The sequence below is a fragment of the Ornithodoros turicata genome, chromosome 5, assembly GCF_037126465.1.
Source record: "Ornithodoros turicata isolate Travis chromosome 5, ASM3712646v1, whole genome shotgun sequence".
Lineage (NCBI taxonomy): Eukaryota > Metazoa > Arthropoda > Arachnida > Ixodida > Argasidae > Ornithodoros > Ornithodoros turicata.
In genome coordinates this window covers 79,196,064-79,217,354 of record NC_088205.1, presented here as the reverse complement: position 1 = coordinate 79,217,354, position 21,291 = coordinate 79,196,064, and the positions used below count along the sequence as shown (strand labels likewise).

At 44.2% G+C, this 21,291-nt stretch overlaps 1 protein-coding gene across 2 annotated transcripts in view; it reads left to right on the top strand.

Moving 5' to 3' along the window:
* Positions 1–20,908, top strand: part of LOC135394914 (uncharacterized) — a 297,537-nt gene extending 276,629 nt beyond the window's left edge. For both annotated transcript variants that reach the window (XM_064625983.1, XM_064625984.1), the window contains 7 exons: positions 13,397–13,451; positions 13,670–13,758; positions 13,838–13,933; positions 14,559–14,618; positions 15,620–15,706; positions 16,823–17,163; positions 18,603–20,908. In XM_064625983.1, coding sequence (XP_064482053.1) covers positions 13,397–13,451; positions 13,670–13,758; positions 13,838–13,933; positions 14,559–14,618; positions 15,620–15,706; positions 16,823–17,163; positions 18,603–18,942 — 1,068 coding nt within the window. In that variant the 3' untranslated portion in view covers positions 18,943–20,908. The remainder of the gene's footprint in view (positions 1–13,396; positions 13,452–13,669; positions 13,759–13,837; positions 13,934–14,558; positions 14,619–15,619; positions 15,707–16,822; positions 17,164–18,602) is intronic.
* Positions 20,909–21,291: the final 383 nt, after the last annotated feature.

Sequence of the window (21,291 nt, the reverse complement as noted above, 5' to 3'; positions counted from 1 at the left end):
TCGGTGGCAGAAGGCACTTCGCATTCATTGCAGACGACGTTCATTGTGAAGGTGAAACTGGAGGATGTCTATCTAGGTGGGAAACAAAAGGAGAGGTTATGTGGTGGTGAGGATCAAGGTTTTCTGAACCGGAAGCTGTAGACATGAAAGAGGAAGGTCACTGGTGCCCTTCCTCGTTATCTAGATGATGGCATGAATATGCTGGCAGCTATTATATATATATATGGCTTTATTTTTGACTGTTCGGAAGACACCGTCCTCCACAGTTTCACCAGTGTGGAGCTGACACATTATATTTACATACTACCTCTCAGCAGTGCCCCTAGCGGACGACAGAATATCCGCGTGAATGTCATCTGCACAAAAATCCTCCCGCTGCGCGATTCGCAGGAACAGCTGTAATGCTTACCTGTAGATATCCTCTACACGAATGCTAATAAGGTCGTGCACAACGCATATCATGGCATGTAAAGAAAGCTTCGCGAAACGCGCATACTAAAATAAAAATGCGCTTGAAATGAATGTGGACTCTAAGAATGCGGAAAACGTTACTACGCAGAGGAATTCACGAAACTCCATTCACGAAGGCTATCCTGCTGCTGCTGTCATTATCCATATCGATACGCAGAAGCCAAACATCCTCGTCCTAAGACTGCGTAACCGTTTACAAATAGCTTACAAATCGCCTTTGTACCATCGCCTCTCTGGAGCAAGCTCCATTAGCCGCATGCACGTTTTTGTACATGCGGCACAACCGCAGAAACACAGTAGCCCTAACATAGCGTTCCTGCACATAGACACTTCCGGCCTACAGGTCGAGAACAATGCGTCATGGTTACAGTGTTAAACGCGCGATGATCAGCGCATTACGTGATGTACAGAGTTCGCTTGTGCTGCAAGATGATCAGCGCATCTTATGTGATTTTATTTTTGTTTTGCGATGCCTGACCTGGTGAAGTCTGGTATAGGATGTGTTTCATTTCATTTCATTTATTTTAACCTTAAATGCCCTGAACTGGGCGCAGTTACATCCAAGGTGGGGGTTATACATAGCAGTATACGGCGGAAAAGTAACCGATAATTCAGTGGTTTCAGAAAATATCAATGACAAGGGAAGCAGTAAGGAACACTAACAACTAGCTTCTTCGAGCTGTTTAAGTCGCGACCCCCGGCTTCACTCGTCGTGATGCCGGACGTCTTCCGATCTCGGCGCATGAAAGTTAGCCACAACGATACACTGACATTTTATTGAAGCTATACCTTCAGTGCGAGTTCTCTGCATCAAAAAGCCTCGCACAACTGCGAGCTTGCACAACTGCATGGCCTCGATCACCGACAACACATTTTTTACTACAGTCAAACTCCTTTATAGCGAACACCTTTTTAACGAAAATACCACTAGAGCAATTTTGTTTTGCGGTCCCACTGGAGCCTATAGGTCCAATAATGGACATCCTTTTTAACGAAAATACCTTTACTGCGATTTTTTTTTGCTGTCCCCTGAGTTTCGTTGTAAAGGAGTTTGACTGTAATTCGAGAAGACGCCACTGCACCGTGAGGGCGGGGCGTCCGTGTATGCCGCGATAGACGCAGACGCTGTGGTCTTTAGTGGGAGTGAGTGGACCTCACCACGACATAGATTTTGGCCCTCGTGCACAAGTGAAAGCGAAGCTGTGTGATGCATCGAAAGCGTCGCGTAACCCGGATGCAAGCGCATTTATGAGAAACCTCCGGGTCTGCTGCCACGAAAGGGCTTCCTGGTAACGCAGAATAGCGGGCACAGCATTTTATTTTTTATTTTATTTTTATTTGTGGGCCATTTCGCGACCCACAGTTTGAGAACCATTGTGTTAGGTGATGTTCGCTGTTGACCAAATGCTGGGAGATACCAAATCGCTGTCATGATCGTTGTCATTATGTTTATTGTTATTAATCGCCCCGTTTTCGCGGTAATTTTGACACAGGTTACAGCAAATGAATTTTTAAAAAGAAATTCGTGGTGTTACAAGGACGAGGATACACTGTGTATCGGTACATGAACAAGATTACTGCGGAAACATTTCGCTGACGGAGAGAGTTACTATTGCTAAACGTTACGTGTGAAATTGTCAGCGCGTAAATTTAGGATAGACTCATAATGCGGGTTCACAGTTGGTGTTAGCGTGTTATGTAAAAACTAACAAAAACGAGGTATAAACTGATGTCGACTATAAAATTTCAACCCCCCCCCCCCATTTGCGCAAATTCGAATTCCGTATATCATACCTGTGTGTTATCAAAACATTGTATTTATTTGTGGTACTTAAATTTGTAAGAGCCAGTCGCTCTAAACCGTCAAACAGAATATGGCAGACCGGACCGCTTCACCTTTAAGCTATACCGGAAGCGAAGAACACGGACGCACAAAGACCCCGAATGAGACGGAAAGATGCTGCAAAGGGTTTGAGAGAGAGGGAAACCTAAGTATATAATGATACCTCCGGCAAGGTTACAGAAAAAGTCTAGAGAAAAACGTCACGCTTGAAGGAAAACGACCCGAAAATAACGGGATACCCCGTAGACCGTTATCACATCCGAAATGTGTAACCACCGTGTCGTCTGCTTTAAATTATAGAGGGCGCATCGTGCGCTACCCCGTTTCTTCTGCGTCCGTCCAAAGTTCATCTGCGACCTTTTCGGCTATTTCGGTTGACGCCATCTTTCAAAAGGAACGTTCACTCTCGGAACAACAATGCACGTTGTATGTGCTTGTCGTTATTTTTAGTGTGAGCGCGCACTTCGTGATTGTGAAGAAGGGCTAATTCTGTGCTCGTCTTTCGTTTTCGTGTAACTCGGTGTAGTGCGTGAGAAACCAGTTCATGACGCGAGATATAATTGAGACGGAGGGAGAAACGTGCCTTGTTGCTGTTCTGTTCTGCTTCTTCCGGGCGCAGGCGGTTTCTGCTCAGAAATCGAGAACAGACGGCGGTTGGCAGACGAGCAAATTTTTCGTGGGCTTCGCATTTTCGGTTTCGGTTTTAATTTGTTGGAAGGATGTCTGCGTTACGCGAAGCTGCACGCGAGTCCTCTCTGGAAGCGAAAGTTCAGCGGAAAACATTACGTATGACATATGTGGGTATAATTACATAACAAGGTGAAGCAATATGATTTCATTGAATTGTATTTGAAATCAGACATTGTATCCCCGAACGTGTATAACGGCTCTCTGCTCCTGCGTGTCGTCTGCTTCTGCGTGTCGTCTGCGTACACCTGTGCGTTTCCCCGTCAGCCACTTTCCGGTGTCATCCTCGTAAACAATGGCAGATGGAATGAGGCTTATTTCGTTGCTCTAACTGTCGGCGAACAATGCATCTTTGGTCGCCACTATTTTATTTTCCCTTCCATTGTGTGGTGCGCTGACCTTGCGATCCGCGCAACATCACAGAGATGCACGCACCACGATGTCTGACTGGTACGACCCGGGTACCTCCCACCGTGCGGACGCTATTGCAATTTGTCCAACAAAGTTTAATAGCGGACGGATTTCAAGATGGAAGGCGAATTTTAACTTTGTCAGTGCTGGATTTTCGTTATTCTGTTCGTGGGGGGTTTATGGGACCGATGGGATTTTGTGTTTCGGTAAATAACCAAGGAGTTGATGCAGAAATTATTGTTAATGGAATGAGCTGCTGGTTGCTTGAAGTTAGTTTCTGTCAAAACGTTAATGAAGAAGATGCGATGATAGCCTGGCAGGATAGTTTAAAGACGCTGAAAACGTCAGCCGTCTACTATCATATAGGGTGTTCTTCTAACTGCCCCAGATTTAAAAAAAAAAAGAAAGAAAGGAAAACGTGCTCTACAAAAGAGTGCTTACAAATTGTATCCCGAAAGTCCAATATAGATTTGAAGGACGGGCAGATAAGCACAAATGTAAATAAAGTTGATAGATATATGTTCCTTGAACTGTTCTGTATATAAGAAAAAAAAATAGAAGAACTCATATGCTTGCACCCTGTGACGTCTTCGTGATCTCTAACCTTAGAACAAACTTTAGATTTAACTTTAGATTTATTTTATTTATTTATTTACTCTTTCATTTGAGATAGGTTTTAAGGTAAGGACAAACTGTAAGGTTTACACAAGTAATTTTCTTTCCCGATGTCCATCTATCGAACAACCAGTGACACCATTTTGAGTACAAGTTGACACACCCGAACAGCATGTCTGTCCGTACATACTTAGCATTCGCTGGGCTTGCTTACGGGAAAAAAAAAAAAAAATAAAAATAAAGACCTCCCAACCTGGCCCGGAGTGACCGGTGAAAGTGATTTGCACTGCCCAGAATAGCTGCCTGTGGGGGTCAAGCGGTCGCCTTCTCCAATTGGGTCAATTCCCCCTCGAAGGGGGGGGGGGGGGAGGCCGCCACATCAATTAGAGCCAAAGGCAAAATGAACTTTCTTTCTCTCTCATCGCAGCCATTTATCCTCTGCTCGCGTGGAGACTGGATAAATGGTTCTTAACTGTTTCCACGGATCTCTATGAGGCATCGATATAACTCTGTAAGAGGGCCATGTAATCATATCGTTGAGATGTAAATGAGATATAAGAATGATGAAAGATGAAAGTCACTGAAAAGGTTAGCCAGCTGTAGGGATCGAACCCAAGAATGTCAGATTGCCAAGGCATTATATGTCAACTTGTGCACGTTCACTTCAATGTTTGCTATTGTTTATTTATTTCTTCTCAACATTAAACTTCGTATTCCCGAGCCAATGTGACAAACAACAATAGAGAACGCCGCGGCACCGAAGGTTAGTCAATGCAGATTAGATAAGAGTCATCTGCACTGATAAAAATACAACAAATATTTGCCCGTTATTATAGATAGATAGAGAGATGAAGAAATAAAAAGATGGAAAGGTGTTATTGATTGATTGATTTGTAAAAGGCAAAAAATGGGGATGTTAGTCTCGAAATGTGTTATTAAATAGAGATCATTCCTACAGATCTGTTACGACATATCTATGCTCGTCCTATCTAGGTTAGTTTCCTGTACAAATCAGTTGTAGATCCGAAGATTACCTCCTCACGTTATCTATGCGCTTTATGTATGTGGTTTCCTCTTATAATGCACCGTTTATGTTTTCATGTAGGACACGCAATTGATAAATGAAATAATATTGTATCCTACATATATCAATATTATTGATTAATTAAAGACAGCGACAGCGAGACAAAGCGCTAACTTCACTTAGCGATGTGAAGACCTCAGAAAAACGGCTAATCTCCCCAAAGAATCGTACACGAAGAAACGTAAACTACCTGTCAGAGATATTAATCAATTGCAGATTGAGTCTACGCAGACGACACGCAGTTGAGTTTAGATTGCATTACGCATGTTTTTTCTGCGTATACCTTTTGCATTTTGTAGCCTTCTTTGTGGTGGTCGTTCTGTGTCGTACGAGTTACGCTTATTATGCGTGGTAGTTGTGCGCAGCGCTGCTACTTTATGAGTTTTTATGGCGCTGAGTACGCGTTCATATCATCAGAGAATGTGTATGTGCTTCCAGCGAAAATTACAGCGCTCCATGCACTTCCGTCGTGTCGTGTCACCTGTATACACCGATCACGCGACGCTCAATCTCCCAAACAGGTTGGGGCCACTCGTTTGGCAAAACGACGTTTTCTGAAAACTCTCTTTTCTTTTTCCTTTTTTTAAGTACTTTTATCTATGAAACATGACAGGGCGATTTCTTTGTTGTTTTTTTTTAATTGAGGGTATATCCGGAATGTTGTTTTGACGCGCGTTAAATATAAAATTGAGAGGGATGTAATCTTATATCCGTGCATTATATATATAGGGCCTGACTTGTATATATATATATATACAGTCAAACTCCTTTACAACGAAACTCAGGGGACAGCAAAAAAAATTCGCAGTAAAGGCATTTTCGTTAAAAAGGATGTCCATTATTGGACCTATAGGGCCCCAGCGGGACCGCAAAAAAAATTGCTGTAGTGGTATTTTCGTTAAAAAGGTGTTCGCTATAAAGGAGTTTGACTGTATGTATAAAATATAAAGATGAGCAAATGCTCCATGGCTGCACGTGAGGCATATGTTTACAATTCAACGGCCGTCCACAGCTGGGATTGTGGCACGCTTGACCGCTGGCGTCTTGCTGGAAAGAAAGAAAAAATAGCAACCCGATGACACCCGAATGCATGAGTAGCACCCTATTTCACCCCGAATTACATATTTTAAAACAGCACCCGATACCCCCCCCCCCCCCCCTCCTTTCTCGAATCCAGAAAGGCATGTAACCCGAAAAAAGTGAGACTATGTCATAGACTCAAGTACAAAGGATACGGATCAGATTTAGGCGCTTCTCTTCTTCTTTTTCTTTTCTTTTTTTTTCTGTTGCGCACAGTGTAGAGTTCACTGAAGAAGCCACCTTTGCAGCTTTTATTTAAAATGCGATTGAATTTGTTTGTACATATCAACTATGAGAAATCGACGTTACCGACTCTCCCCATAATTAACACTAATCAACGGGGTTGCGCGATTTAAATCACCCCGATCTAAATCAGCGATTTTAATCGCGATTAAAATCACCTCTGTTTCTTATTATTTAAATCACTTCTCCCTTCTTTTATATAGGTTCTGCTTGAGAATGACACCTGTTAAAAAAAAATGAGAATGGAGATGAAGGCGTGGCGCAGTGTCACGTGCAGTTTATTAGAGCAACCAATCACTTAAAGGACACTCGTCCCGAGATTTATTGCTACTATATGGTACAGCACACACCAGGCAAGAGAAACACACCGTGTATATACACCTTGCACTTACAATGTGCAAATACGCGTGACTAGAATGTTGTCGGACACGTAAGAACACGCCTAAACCGAAATCACTGCCGCTTGTTCATGCATTGTACGAGAAAGACTTCCGCAACTTTTATTGGACCAACCAAAGTGACAAAAAAAAAATGTCCTTTCGATACCCGCGGAAGACGCTGCAGCGGTACCGTACTGCTGTACGGCAGTTGCAACACGGCACTTGACTCGGCCGGGTTGCAAGAACGATCCAGCCGATTTTCGTCTCGAACGACCTCATCGCAAAACATGCAACTTTTGAATGGTCCTACCGGGGAACGGGAAGGGGAAGTATACTATGTATACTATATACTAAGTATACTAAGTATAAGTATACTAAGTATACTAAGTATACTAAGTATACTAAGTATAAGTATACTAAGTATACTAAGTATAAGTATACTAAGTATAAGTATACTAAGTATACTAAGTATAAGTATACTAAGTATACTAAGTATAAGTATACTAAGTATACTAAGTATACTAAGTATACTAAGTATAAGTAACTAAGAACGGACAAGCGCGTCATTGTCTTCTTTCTCCTGCCCGCTGTCTTTGCGCTGCTCTCGTCTCATATTTTCCTGTCTGAGCTTTCATTATGCTACCTGGCTTTGTGGATTGTCATCATACTTTATTGCTATGAGGAGGGAGAGGGTCAAATACGTGAAGCTGATTTAAATAAAAATCGATTCAATTCAAATAAAGCTGATTTTTTTATGTTTTTAATCGTGATTTTTTTGCAACCCCGCTAATAAACCCCCTTGTCTCTCTCTCGTGTTAACTCTTCGTCTTCTTCTAAATTTCGCTAGTGCGGCGCAGCATGATCCCAGATATCTTTGCGCCAGAAAATTGCAAACCAAACTCAAACTGAAAATTATTCTAAATTTCACGTATTTGTGCGGAACAACAGCAGCGAGTTTATTTTGACGACGATGATTGGAATATTTATATACAAAAAAAAACGTAAATAGACAATTTGTACAATCTTAATTGTTAAGTGGCTAAATAATCCGAATTATCCGGAGCAATGCCGTTAAACACCGGCCAAAGCTGCACGCGTATAAATGCCATAGCCACGAAACCCTACTTTCATGCCGACCGAATTGCTCGACATTTTCTGTTTTACCAAGTCGAAGCACGCCTCAATATTTTGATTCGTTTCGATAAGTTATCTACGCCTTATCTTCGCAATCTGCGCCTGTCCACGATTCGTTCCGCAACGGGTCCCCGCCTTTTTCATTAAGCATGAATAAAACAAGAGGATTAATTAATGGGCGACGATTATACAATGCGTGTGTAAGTGGAGCATGCCCGTTCGCTTTAATTTCATCTTTGCAAAAGGAGGGTGGCGGGGGTTAATACGGCCAGACGTACAATAGGCAGCGTGAAAGCGGGGGTTAACTGTTTCATTAGTGTTGTGCATTAGAGGGCAAAACAAAAATGCTAATGAAGTTTTTATCAAATCGTACTAAGAAACAATAGCCAATTCGGTGAATTTTTGTCCTCCTTTTTTTTTAAGTTGGTAACAAATGTTCACTTGGCAACAGCCCTTGTGGTTGTTCTTGGGCACGAATGAATCAATAAATCAAATCAATAAATATGCTTTTTGCGTGCTTGGCTGTGGGGCGTTTCCTTAGCCAAGGGATGTGCCTTCGGATCGTGTTGCCTGGGACGACTTCGCGAGACACAGTGTCGACGTTTACTTTTATACCGTTATACCATTTAGTACTGTGCATTAGAGGGCAAAACAAATGCTAATGAAGTTTTTAACAAATCCTACTAAGAAACAATAGCCAATTCGGTGAATCGTGCTGCCTGGGACGACTTCGCGAGACACAGTGTCGACGTTTACTTTTATACCGTTATACCATTTAGTACTGTGCATTAGAGGGCAAAACAAATGCTAATGAAGTTTTTAACAAATCCTACTAAGGAACAATAGCCAATTCGGTGAATCGTGCTGCCTGGGACGACTTCGCGAGACACGGTGTCGACGTTTACTTTTATACCGTCTGAGGAAAACTGAGGAAAAACACACAGACACACGTGTCCAGTGCCAGGACTCGACCTCGTTTAATCTCCCCAGCTATATGCAGGCACCAAGGATTATTTCCGTTGGAGGGCACTAATAAATAAATAAATAAATAAATTGAAGTCTCAACATGGAACCATGGAGAACACGGCCTGAAGCTTGGGTAGCAAACAAATAAGGCCGACACAGACGACAGCTCGTATGTTGCACAAACTGAGGCTGCGTTCTCCATGGATCTCATCCAGTCATGGGCAAGTTATTAAAAAAAAGGTAACTATAAGTTACAAGAGTTACAGTTATAGCCAGCAAAGCCAGTAACCGAGTTACAGTTAGAGTTGCTCTTTTTGAAACGTAACTACTTACAGTTACATTTACCACATTAAACTATAGCATGTTATAAACATAGGATTCTCCATGGACCCTATAACATACGCCAGTTCAGTTTTACCGCTCACCCACGAGAGCTGGTTCTCGATACGCGGTTAGCGGGAGCTTGAATTTCCACGGAATGATTTCCATTGTATTAGTATTTCTTGCCTCTGAAATGTTATACATACTACATTTATGTTCATTATACACTTTCGATTTCGATTTTTCCTTGACTCTGGTCACTCCTTCTCAATCTTTTTGTATAGGTTGTACGTTTTTAAGAGACTTTCACAATACGTACTCGAATACATCGACGCGGCTTTCTCTCATTTATTCCTATTTCTTTAAAGCACAGTGAAGGGCAACAACACTTATTTATTTTTTTAACGTGGTACAGCTGGCAGTTGTGCGCGGTCGCTGCACACATGCCATACAAAACGTGCGTACATACTTTGAGTCATCATAACTCCTGGAATCTTCCACACCAGCTGTTGCTCCGATATTACGTATTACGCGCATCCTTTACCCATCCTCTCGACCCGGTGGGATGGCGTGTGACACTGCGGGGGAGCAGACGAGGACGCAACAGATGTTCATCGACTCCCTCCTTTATTTCGCGAAAGAGAAGAAGAAACAAAAGACGCGGAGGACGGTTTCGAGGAGCTGTGGGAGAAGAGACAACGAACGCCTCGGGGTTGGTGGGTGTTCAGCTGCGGAACATCGTCGTCGTCGTCTCCTCCTCGGAGGTTGCTCACCTCTCGCTTGGGAAGATGCGAAGAAATTGTTCCTCGTGCGGGTGGGATGGATGATTGTGAAATGGGGGACCGCCGTCGGAAGGATACCGAGCGACTCCTACGTTTGTTTGGTCTCCGCCCGTACGTGTTAGGTTATTGTCATCCCAGCTAGCTACTCTTTTTCTATTATTTTATTTTATTTTTTTAGTAATAAGCAGTGAGAACTACTTGTTGATGTGCCCACAAATTGGCGTTCCGAACAGTATATACCAGTACAACTTCTCGGTTCAGGAACTCATGTACCAACGGAAAGTGTCTAATTTACTTTTTTTCTTCTTCTTTAGTTTCAGCTTTTCACTTTGTTCAACGTCTCGCTCTGAGCTTCATAATTTTGCATTTCAGGTGCACTATAGCCGTAGCTGCTTTGCCGCAAAAAAAAAAATGAATATATATATATATATTGTCTTTCTGCATCTATCTATCTATCCACCGATCATCATCGTCGTCATCTAAAAGCTGAACCAGAAACTGAACCAGAAAAAAAAAGGGGCGACAAAAAATTCGCACCTTCTTCAGTACATACAGACGGAGTGCAACGACTAAAATATCAACAATTGACTTTTTTTTTCTTTAATTACGTGGCCGAACAAATTGCAAAGCGCTCTTACACCTGCCTGGTTTTACATGACTCCATTCACTTCTCTCTCACGTTCTCTTTTTTCGTGCCCAGTCTTGCTGTTTCTTCGCCCTATACAAGCCAATGGAAACTGCTAACCAGCTCATCGTTTTCGTTGTTCCGCCCTGATCAGATAAATGAAGACAATATAGTCTCCGTGTCAGGGCAGTAGGTAGGGTAGCTTTGTACTTTCTCCCTTGGGGGGTGGGGGTGGGGATGGGAGAGGCTTGGAGAATAGCAGGATGCGTCGGATGACGCGTTCAATTTCTGCTTTCTTTCTTTTTTTCTTCTTTTTAATGTAGCCTATATTGCTGCGCATATTGTCGAACACTCAAGCATACCTCAACCTCAGATGGGCAAAAATAATCCACAGACTGGCCACTGGAGTCGCTCGTGATCATACCATACATAGCCGTCATAAGCCCCCCAATCACTTACTTCTCACGATTTTTTTTTCTTTCTTATAAATTATAATACACACTCCCTACCTGATTTAACCAAATCAAGTAGAATTTTAGATAATAAGTTTCGAACTACACAGTCGATCTGATGCCTACATAAGTCCTTAATAAGTTCGTGATCCCGGTTAGCACGGGCTAATTTGCAGTCAATTACGGGCATTAATTAATAAATTAAGGAATAATTAATTGGTCATTACAGATTATCCTGTCTTATGAACAGACTGCACAATAGAGCTCTTAACTCGATACTTTTAAACGACTGCCTAGCTGTTCGGACATTAGAGGGCAACTGAGTATAAAAATGTTTGACTGCGAAAAGGGACACCTGCGCTCCGAGATCGACGGTGTCGGCGCGCTGCGGAGAAACGATGAACTACCGCAGTGTGGATAGCTTCCTCGCGTCGTCTGCTTTTACACGTTTATTCCGCGTTCAGTGCAGTGGGTGGAGCATTGGGGAACCTAACAGTATCGTACGATCGCGGTACAAATCATCTTTCGGTGAAAAAACAAGAATTACGAAAAAAAAACATCAACTCCGAACATCGGCCGACGTGTTATATCCACACTAGAATGGTGACGGTGTCGCCCACTATAGGTCGATCTCGCAGCGCATACATTAAACGACAACTTTTGCTAAAGCATCATTCAGCCACGTAAACATCGCGGGACATTTCGCTACAACAACAGTAACAAAATAAATACGAGAGAGAATAGTTTGCACATAACGTTCAGTCGGGGTGATCCCAGGAAATGGCATCTTTTGCCTAAAATCCATCTACGCCTTTGTCGCCCTTAATAGCAGAGAGGACCGTTTAGATCGGATGTGTTTTCCAACGTGTAGGAGGCTAAATCAGGAAGCGTAGCAGATTTGCCAACTCTTTCTTCGCTGTTGGGCGTCCATAGCCTTGGCTGTGCTGGGGCTATCAATTGTGTCAACTCCCACAATTATTCGCCTTCTCTCGATTCGCCTTTTCGTTATCTTTAATATTCATGCTTCGCTGCATGTCCCAAATGCGCCCGGAATGCATAAGCAGTCTCTATTCGCTAACGGTGTAACGCAGCTCAACATGGCAATGTGCACGAATAATTCGTAAATAATATACAGTCAAACTCCTTTACAACGAAACTCAGGGGACAGCAAAAAAAAAAATTCGCAGTAAAGGCATTTTCGTTAAAAAGGATGTCCATTATTGGACCTATAGGGCTCCAGCGGGACCGCAAAAAAATTTGCTGTAGTGGTATTTTCGTTAAAAAGGTGTTCGCTATAAAGGAGTTTGACTGTATCACCCTTTCTATATCGAGGAATAAATTAAATAAAGACCTGTCGAGGATTGTAACAACGTATAGTATCCTGACCCTCACATGTGCTTTGCCACCCTTCCCGATACTAAAGAATATAAGTGATACGTCTTTTTTTAAATATTTCGAGTGGTCCTATCTTCTAACGCTTCCACAAGCTGGTAACAATGATAATTTGTTGCTTTTCGTCGCATGACGATCGTGATATCACAAGCGACGCCACAGTGCTCGACCTGTAGATTACTTTTGCCCCCCTGGGTGGTCTTTAATGCGCATCGAAATTCTGAGCAGACGGCACCCCGTATTTAACGTCCCTCGCGGAAGACGTCCTGCCTAAGTAACGTGTGTACCATGCCACCAAGTTGCTGACCTCGGCCCGGGGGGGGGGGGGGGTATATGTTTATTCACATAAAAAATTAGATGTCAGCCAGGCAAGTGCCGGCTTGCTACTCCTCGGCCGGGTTCAAACCCATCCTTGGGATAAGTATATAAGCTGATGCATGGTTGGTGACCCAACCATCAAGCAAATATTGTGACAGCACTTGCGTTATGCATTGTTTGATTTCGGGAAATTTGAGTCACTTGATTCTAGTTCCGACAAAAATCACGTAAAACGCGTAAATCGCGTAAACGCGACGTAAATCACGTAAAAATCCTTCGTGTTTGGCATGGAACATGCTAAGGCAAATAAAACCTTATTATTACATTTTACTTTCATCTTTGCACCAATTCTTTTTTGTACGAAGATATATTCTTTGGTATATGTGTGGTGATGATAATGATGATAATAGGAGAAAAAATATGGAGATGTGAGCCCGCTTACCACGGGACAAGCTACTCCAGACCGAGTATATATATATATATATATATATATATAAATTTTAAAAACGCGCAGCCGCAGCTCGTCTTTTTAGGAAGGTACTCGGATGTGTGAGTTTTTTTTTTAACTATTCGTAACTTTATTTTGTTTCAGATCGTCTACTTGGGCGCCTTCATCATGGAACTTTGGTGGATCATAGAATACAACAGTGAGTATGAATCATCCAATATATTGGGTGAGGTTGGCATGTTCCCTCTCTCTTTTCGAACGATAGATGTTGAACTTTCAACAGAATACCACAAGTTCCCGTATAACAAGGATAGTCCGCCAAGAATTACCAAGTGTTACAACTTTCATAGAAAAACCTGATGTATAGGCTCGCCTATCGTACATATCTGATACTAACACGATTGCTTTTTTCCGTAGTTCAACTTCCGGTGCCCGCTTACATCTTAGCAGCTGGCTACTTCTCAACGTTCCTCGTGTCGCTGTTCCTCTTGGCTGGCCTCTTTCTGGTAAGCTGACCACGCCACAAAAGTATCCTTAAGTTGGGCAATAAAGCGGTGACGTGAGCTTTCGTGTGTCTCTGTCCAGAAAAAGTCCAAATACCTTCTGGGATGGCTGTTCGTGTCCGTGGTGTTTTTCTTCCCCGAATGCGGTCTGGCTCTCTTCATGAGTCTGAAACACTGGGTAAGTCCTTACCCGAAGTCATTATGTGTAACTTGAAATTATTACTTCGGCAGTTATAAAGGTTATTGCCTAACAAATCGACAAACTACAAAGTAGCGTGACCAAGTGAACGCAACATCTGCTCTTTAGTTGTTGCCATAAGGTCATGCTGAAGATTGGTAGGTATACGGGGTCGAATCCCACCACTGTGTGGGCTGTCAGGGGTTTTCCATGGGTTTTCCCAGGTTTTCCCAGTGTCGTCACAGTTCCCCCTCTGGTTGACCCAGGACGCATAGTAACCCCCTCCTTCTTCCCTTTAGTTCTTTTATTTTCTTTTTATTTATTTATTATTTCTTAAATTTATTTATTTATTTATTTATTTATTTATTTATTTATTTATTTATTTCTGGAATAGCAAGCCGACGTCTCGTTTGGCTGACCTTTCCCCCGTTTTTTCCTTTTCGTCTAATAAATATATCCCCCCACCCGCCCTCTGTCACCCACCCTTTCTTATACTCTCCTCTCTCCACCTGAATACACCGCTCGTACACAGCTCATAGCCACAGTTGCTTCGCGGTGCTAAAACGCAGAAAAAGTTACTAAATTAATCCCAGTATGTTCATTTCTGGTTGTTTCTTGTTTTCAGAAACTCGATGACAAAGGCATCGCAGAGCTGGCCTTCTACATCTGCAGAGCTGTGGTCAATGTACGTCCGCCTTCGATACTTACAACTTCGTCCACACGTAACCATGTCGTACAGCCTCTGCCAGACTTAACCGTAACGTGTAACGGCTTTATATACGGCCCAACGCGCTCGGTGTACTCTATCCCTCGTACTTCGGCGAAGTTTCCAAGGTGACTCATTAGTTTTCCGGCCTCCCTGTCCTTCATACGTCACGGAGCAGGAGCAGCACTTACGCGCTCCGATCTGTGAGCTGGAGCGTGAGAGTTCATCAAGGAGCGCTACGCTCCGGAAAAAGAGCGACACCGTTTAGTAAACAAGGAGCGCGCTCTCTGCGCTCTGGAGGCGCTACTTAACGCGCCCAACGAGTGATGACAGCACAAGCCGAGCATACCGAGCTGCTGTCATGAGGCGCTGTATGTGTCAATAACGTCTCAGACACAGTCTCAAAACCCAGGGGCTAACGCTCTACGGCGCTGGTATCTATGCAGTCTATGCACTCGTGCGTTACTGTTAAGTATGACGGAGTCTGTACATCAAGTGAACCGGTTGATGGTCCCAAGAGTGTCCACGAGATGTCGTTCCGTGGCCACAAATTGATAATTATGAATGGTTAAAGTGAAACTCCGTCCACAGTTCCAGCAATTATCGATAGTTTGTGTCTACCGTGCGAGTTACATTCAGGATGTCAAGTCAGTTCGTCTGAGAAAGGCGAAATTATTATACGGGCCACAGAACAGTACACATCATTACGCCCCCCCCCCCCCCCCCGCCTCGTGACCTTTTTCCGTCCGCCGACACATACCAGTGACGTCAGCAGAATGGCGAGGAGGACGAATGTGGAGTACTTTATCTCGCAGCGTACGTGACAACACGGACGTGCGCCATACTCGTGACGTCACGCGTACAGGCTGTTCGTACCAACAGGTTCCGTGTATGAAGCGTATGGGCGGTGTTTCATTTTAACGTAAATAAAAAAAAGCTGGTTGGTTTATTAGACTCATTTCTTCCATCTTGTTCACCAGGTGGTGTGCATAATCTGCATCCAGTCCCTGTACACCTTATGGAGGCAAGAGAAAGCTGTGATGCGCCGCTTGGAGAACCTCAATGTCGTAAGGATGCTTTCGATTTGAACGTCCGGCTTTGTTTCCACAAGACTCTAAAGTCATTGTAGCTACAGGACGTGAATGGTGTCAGTGAAAAACAATATACTATTGTCCTTGTGGACATGATACGGTCCACTCTCGACCTATTCATTAGCTTGGCGCCCACAAACGTTTCTTGTCCATCAGTTTGAAGGGAAAGGGTGTGATAACATGGATAATGACCGGCGTAGATGTTGACAGAAGCGGAATACGCTCACAAAGGGAAAGCCGAAGGAGGGAAGGGACGTGCAGAGAAAGTCGGTATTTTCTAATATGCCGTTCTGTAATCACTTTCTGTACCTATACTTCTGTTAATAACACACCGTATGTAAGGTATAGCACGTGATTTTTATAATGATATACTGAACGTTCCCAACTATAGTCTGTGACAACTTAACTCCTACAATTGGGACCGCCCACTCATCCGTGGAAGGCTCCTGCGATTGGCTACCAGCCTCTGCACGATGGCTCCGCTTCGTGATGTAGTGCCGGCTCTCTCTCTCCCCCCAGTTCCCACTTGGCCGCGCCGCACTACATTCGCGCGCGCGGAGCGATTCTTGTGTGGAGTCGGGGTCGAGTGTATGACTTATGTTGTCGCTGACTATAGTGGTGGTGGTGATGGTGGTGGTGTTGTTGATGGAGGTAATGGAACTGCTTGCCGTAGTCGGCCACACTTAGGCGGGTGACGTCATGACTGTCGCAGGGGGGACCGCGCGGCCTGGGCTGACTTCAGTGGGAACTGGGCCGACATTAGTCTTAAAGCGCGTGAGCAAAAACCCAGAGAAAACACTCAGACTAGGGTTACTAGCGTCATTATACAAGTAGTTCGTAAATGGATTCGCGAAGCAAATCGTCTTCTTGTGATTCCATGGCCAAACCGAAACGTAGAAAGGCGTAAGGCTTAGGCAGTTTGACGCGCGATGCTCGATGAAGGTCTGTATAGGAGCAGAATAACAAGCATGGTCGGACGAGTTACTCCTTCGTGCATCTTGTTTTCAACCCCATGATGGTTTCTTCTGAACGGAATGGCTCATTTAGAAGCCACTGTAACTTCAGAGCACCGTATATTTGTTTGCGTTCCAGCTGGGCAAAGAAAATGGAGGCCCCTCTCCAGTTACAGTCCTGGACATGAGATCCCGCTACGGAGGTCAAGACAGCGAGCCTACGTACATCGTCACCCAGAACTCCGCCCTCAGACGAAGCGCTTCCTCGGCTTCGAACCTTCTCCACGCAAGGTCCTTGAGCGGATCTAATGGGGTTCTAGGTCCAGCTGCAGACAGGGACTTCTACACGAACCCGTCCTTCTGGAATGGTGGCCGGTCTGAGTTCGATGCCTCTTCTTTCTACGATTATTTCGCCAGAGGTGGAATGCAGAACGGCGGATCAGGCAATGGTCACCTCATGGTCGGCTATCCGTTGCATAGGTAAACAAACAGCATCCACCGTTATATTGATTCTGATAGATCCGTATATAGGAGCATCTGTTCCACTTCAAGACAATGTAGGACATCTGTCCTCGCTGTGAGGGACGTCATTATATTTTCACCAAAATGAGCAATGAGCACCGTGAGCGATGTGGTACAGCATCGTCTGTGGCGATGAAACACTCCAGTCATCAGAATAAAGTTGTTGCGTTATCTGCCTGGCTTGCTGGAAGGTGTCACGCCTTGTTACAATTGTATAGGCAGGCTATTGAAACTTTGAACTTGATCTGTACGGCTTTTGTTTTATGTCGAGGAACCAGAACCGTTGCGTTTAATGTCTTTGATGTATTCATGGACGTTCTCGGGATTTTTTTTCCAGGGGGGAGCGTGCACCCCCCCTCCCCCACCTCGTTTCCTGGAAACGGACGCTGCGGACTGTGCGGGTGTTCAGATATTCATAATATGACATAAAGTGCGACATGACATAAAAAATAAAGAGCGCACTATTTTCACGAGTGACCTCGGAGCTCCAGTCCGGGGGCACCCCCCCCCCCCACCCCCCCTTGCCTCCCCTCTCGGTGCGCCTATAGATGGATTGTAAAGATGTTTTTCTCGGGAAGATTGTGCGAGGGACTGCAGTACCAAGCAATGAATTTTTCAGCATTCTGCGAAATCAAAGGGACCGCCAGCAAATATTGTAAGGCTTTGCAAACGAGATTGCCCCAAACGCGTAGATATCGCGCAGCCACAGCGACTTTCATCCGTTCCGACGTCCGGTAACGCCGCAAATCCCTCCGCGGTACCTATTACATCCAGCTCTTTTTTTAAATTTTTTTTACACAAGTGACACTACACGGCTTGTTTCCTGGCAGTCACACGAAGCGCACATTGCACGCGCATGCAGGACGTAATTGTGGATATAGCAGTTATTTTTCGCGGAAGATACGCCGCTAAGAACTGCGGGAACTCAAATTCAGGACAGAAACGCGAAGGGCAGGAGGGGACAAACACGTTTGCAAAGTCTTCCTGTCCTCTTCAGTCTAATATTCTCCGGCATCGTAATGACAAACTGTTGTTGCGGGTGTCGCTCATCTGTCACCTTATAGACGATTTTAAAAAGATGCGCGCGGCACCAAGCGCACGGCGCAAAGCAGCATGGGAACTTTGAGGGACACTGCTCTGTCGTCTGCTCCGGTTATGGTTTACCCCGGCTGATGCTACTGCTGCGCAAACCGGGAATGTTGTTGTTCTTCCTCTACCTCCGTCTCTGGCCGTCTCGTAATGCTCGAAGGCGCTGTAAGTTCCCATGAGCCTTTGCGTGCACAGGTGGCGCTAGCTTTTCTGAAAAGGTTTATTCCAACGACTGAAACGTAACTGAAGTATAATCTATATAATAATAAGTATAATCTAACAACATATGACCCTTTTTTTCTGCGCAGGTCTGCCTCCGACCTGCAAGGGTCCTTCTGGGGCAAACCTCATGTCTACGAAGGTTACAGCATGAATGGCGGCGGAAGGGAATCGCCAAGCGCCAACGGCAGTGCCATCACACACGTCGACTATTGCACCCAGAGCTTGGACAGACCCAAGTTCAGAAGACAACTCCGAAGACAGAAGTCCACGTCTCTGGAACAGCTCAACGTCAGGTGTCTAGGGGCTGTTACGTTAGAACGCCTTCCGGAGAGACCCTTCGATTACCTTCAGCGGCCGGGATCGCGTCTGCGAGACAGGGACTCTGACGTCAGCTCGAGCCACAGCATCAGGGACATTGCGCTTTGAGAAATTATCCTAATGGACGTTGTACGGTGAACTTGCTAACAGCACCGCCGTTAAGGTAGCGCTGTGTAGCTGTGACTTCGGCCGAAAAGCCCAAACACAGAGCCAATCACAGCGAAGCACGTGCGGACAACGTGTCTTTAACCTATGGCAGAAATGCCAGACAGTGGCGCTGAAAACGTCATCCGAAACGTCCAATACATTGAATTGTGCTAGATACCAGACAGACTTCAGTGGGATGTCCGCGTGACCTACGAGACAGCGCAGGCATGCTGGATTTCTTCTTAATGACAAGGGGACATTGTTGGGTCCACATGACATGACCCCTGGAACAGTGCAGACATTTCAAACCTCTCGACGTCCATTGGATGCTGTTGGGCTCCACTGTCAGTGCAGCTAGAGGCTCTGCAAAGTCACCACACATCAGCTGGTCTGGTTTAGTTCCTCCATGAACTCTTCAGGGGCCATCCTGGTGCTGAGGCAATGTACATACAAGCTACTTGGATACGTGCTTTTTCTTTTTTAGTGAAAAATGATTTTATGGACGTCATTGACTTCTGCTGTGTGAGCATAGCGCTTCTGTACATTCCAGACTCCGAGCACGTTTGGTAAGACGGGCTGACCGTCGGTCGAAAGACCATATAGGGGTCGACACAGAAACCTTGAATTCCGAGGTGGCCAAATATTGTAAAAAAATGTACTACATAGCACATCTGTGTATTCTATACGACGTAAAACCTCGTCTATAACAAGGCACGCAATACTCTGAAGAAGACAACAGCAGGGGGTTGCTGTGTGCGGAGTAACTTGTACAGAGGACGATGAGTTGTGTGCAAAAAAAAAAAATGAACGTCTAATGTTGCCATTTGTTATAGAATGTAGAGAACGCCGTGCAAATTGTATAAATTTTTTATGCAAGTATATTTACAGAGATCCAAGAGCCTAGCTGGCATGCGTTTTTTTTTTTTTTTTGTTCTTTTTTTATGGTGGCGAGACATCTTTGAAGACAGGTGCAGCGGAGTACGTCAACAGATTCCGTAAACACCGAAGGAAATGGGTTATCGATTTCTTCCTAGATACAATGGCTATGTCCAAAGAGCATTAGCGCTGCTATCTGTGAGCTTTCTGGTATGTCAAACTTATCAGTGATAACCGGAGCACTCAACTGCGGAGAGCGTGTGTACATGTGCGGTGGTCAAGGTGGAAACGTTTGGACTACTGGACGTATAAGATTCGCGTAACGATCTTTAAAAACAAAAACAAAAAAACAAAAAAAACAAGAAATACGGAAGCACTTGTAAATATTCAGAGGTTTCGTTTGAAACACTTCCTATTGTGCTCCACAATGATTAATAATACTTAATGATTAATAATGCAGGCAATTTGAGCGAGAAATCTACGAGAACATTTTACCGTGATGATAAAGCACAATGAAGGCGAACTGCTGATTGATTGATTGTTCCTCCTCCCATCTTTCAGTTGTCTTTTTATTGGAATTTCAATATTCGAAATAAGTCGCCATACGTCGAAATACGCCACTTTTTTTACGAGGATGTGTCCTAATCTCACATGTACACTGCAAGGAGAGCTTATCTGACATGAATACTCCATTGACTCCTGCTGCTGGTTAAATTGAACGGCTGTCATCCTTTCCCACAGTTTTGCGCCACTAAGCTCGATAATAACGATATATTTTTCGAGAGACCTTACCAATGTGCCAACACATCATTCCAAACACAAATAGCATGAATGTGTGATCATTTCTTGACCCCCGGGGACGGCAGATATTTTTATACATATTGTGCACGTGTGAGGTTGAGTTTTCTTCTCTCATTGATTATTGCTATCAGCCCATCATCGTCGTGATTTCTAAATGGCAGTTTTGCCTGAAAAGATATTTGTCTGATGTGATTTTTGAGAAAAAAACGCTGTACCTCCTCTTTAATAAATTAATATGCAGAATCGTGCACATATTCCTCTCCTTTTGAACCTACGACGCACACTGACAAGTGACAGTGCACAGCGAGGCGACATTGACCAGGCGAGTGTGAATACCCTTGTACTATAAAATGATCAAGAAATAAGAACTTAATTTCATGTAAATATACCTGGAATATCCGAATACTTCGTACAACATAGACATCTGAGGACTATTTTGGCCACTAATAACACGGTCACTGTGTCTGTTACCACTCCGTTCCGTTCCAAGGACCCTGCAAATTCCAAAGCGTGCCCTAGTGCAGTCGTTATTGTAGCTGAGCCATCGGGGACACGAGCGAAACGAGTCTGCTCGCTCTAAGTGCGATGGGTAGTCAATAATGCCTGCTGCCAATTAGTGGGATGATCCGGTCA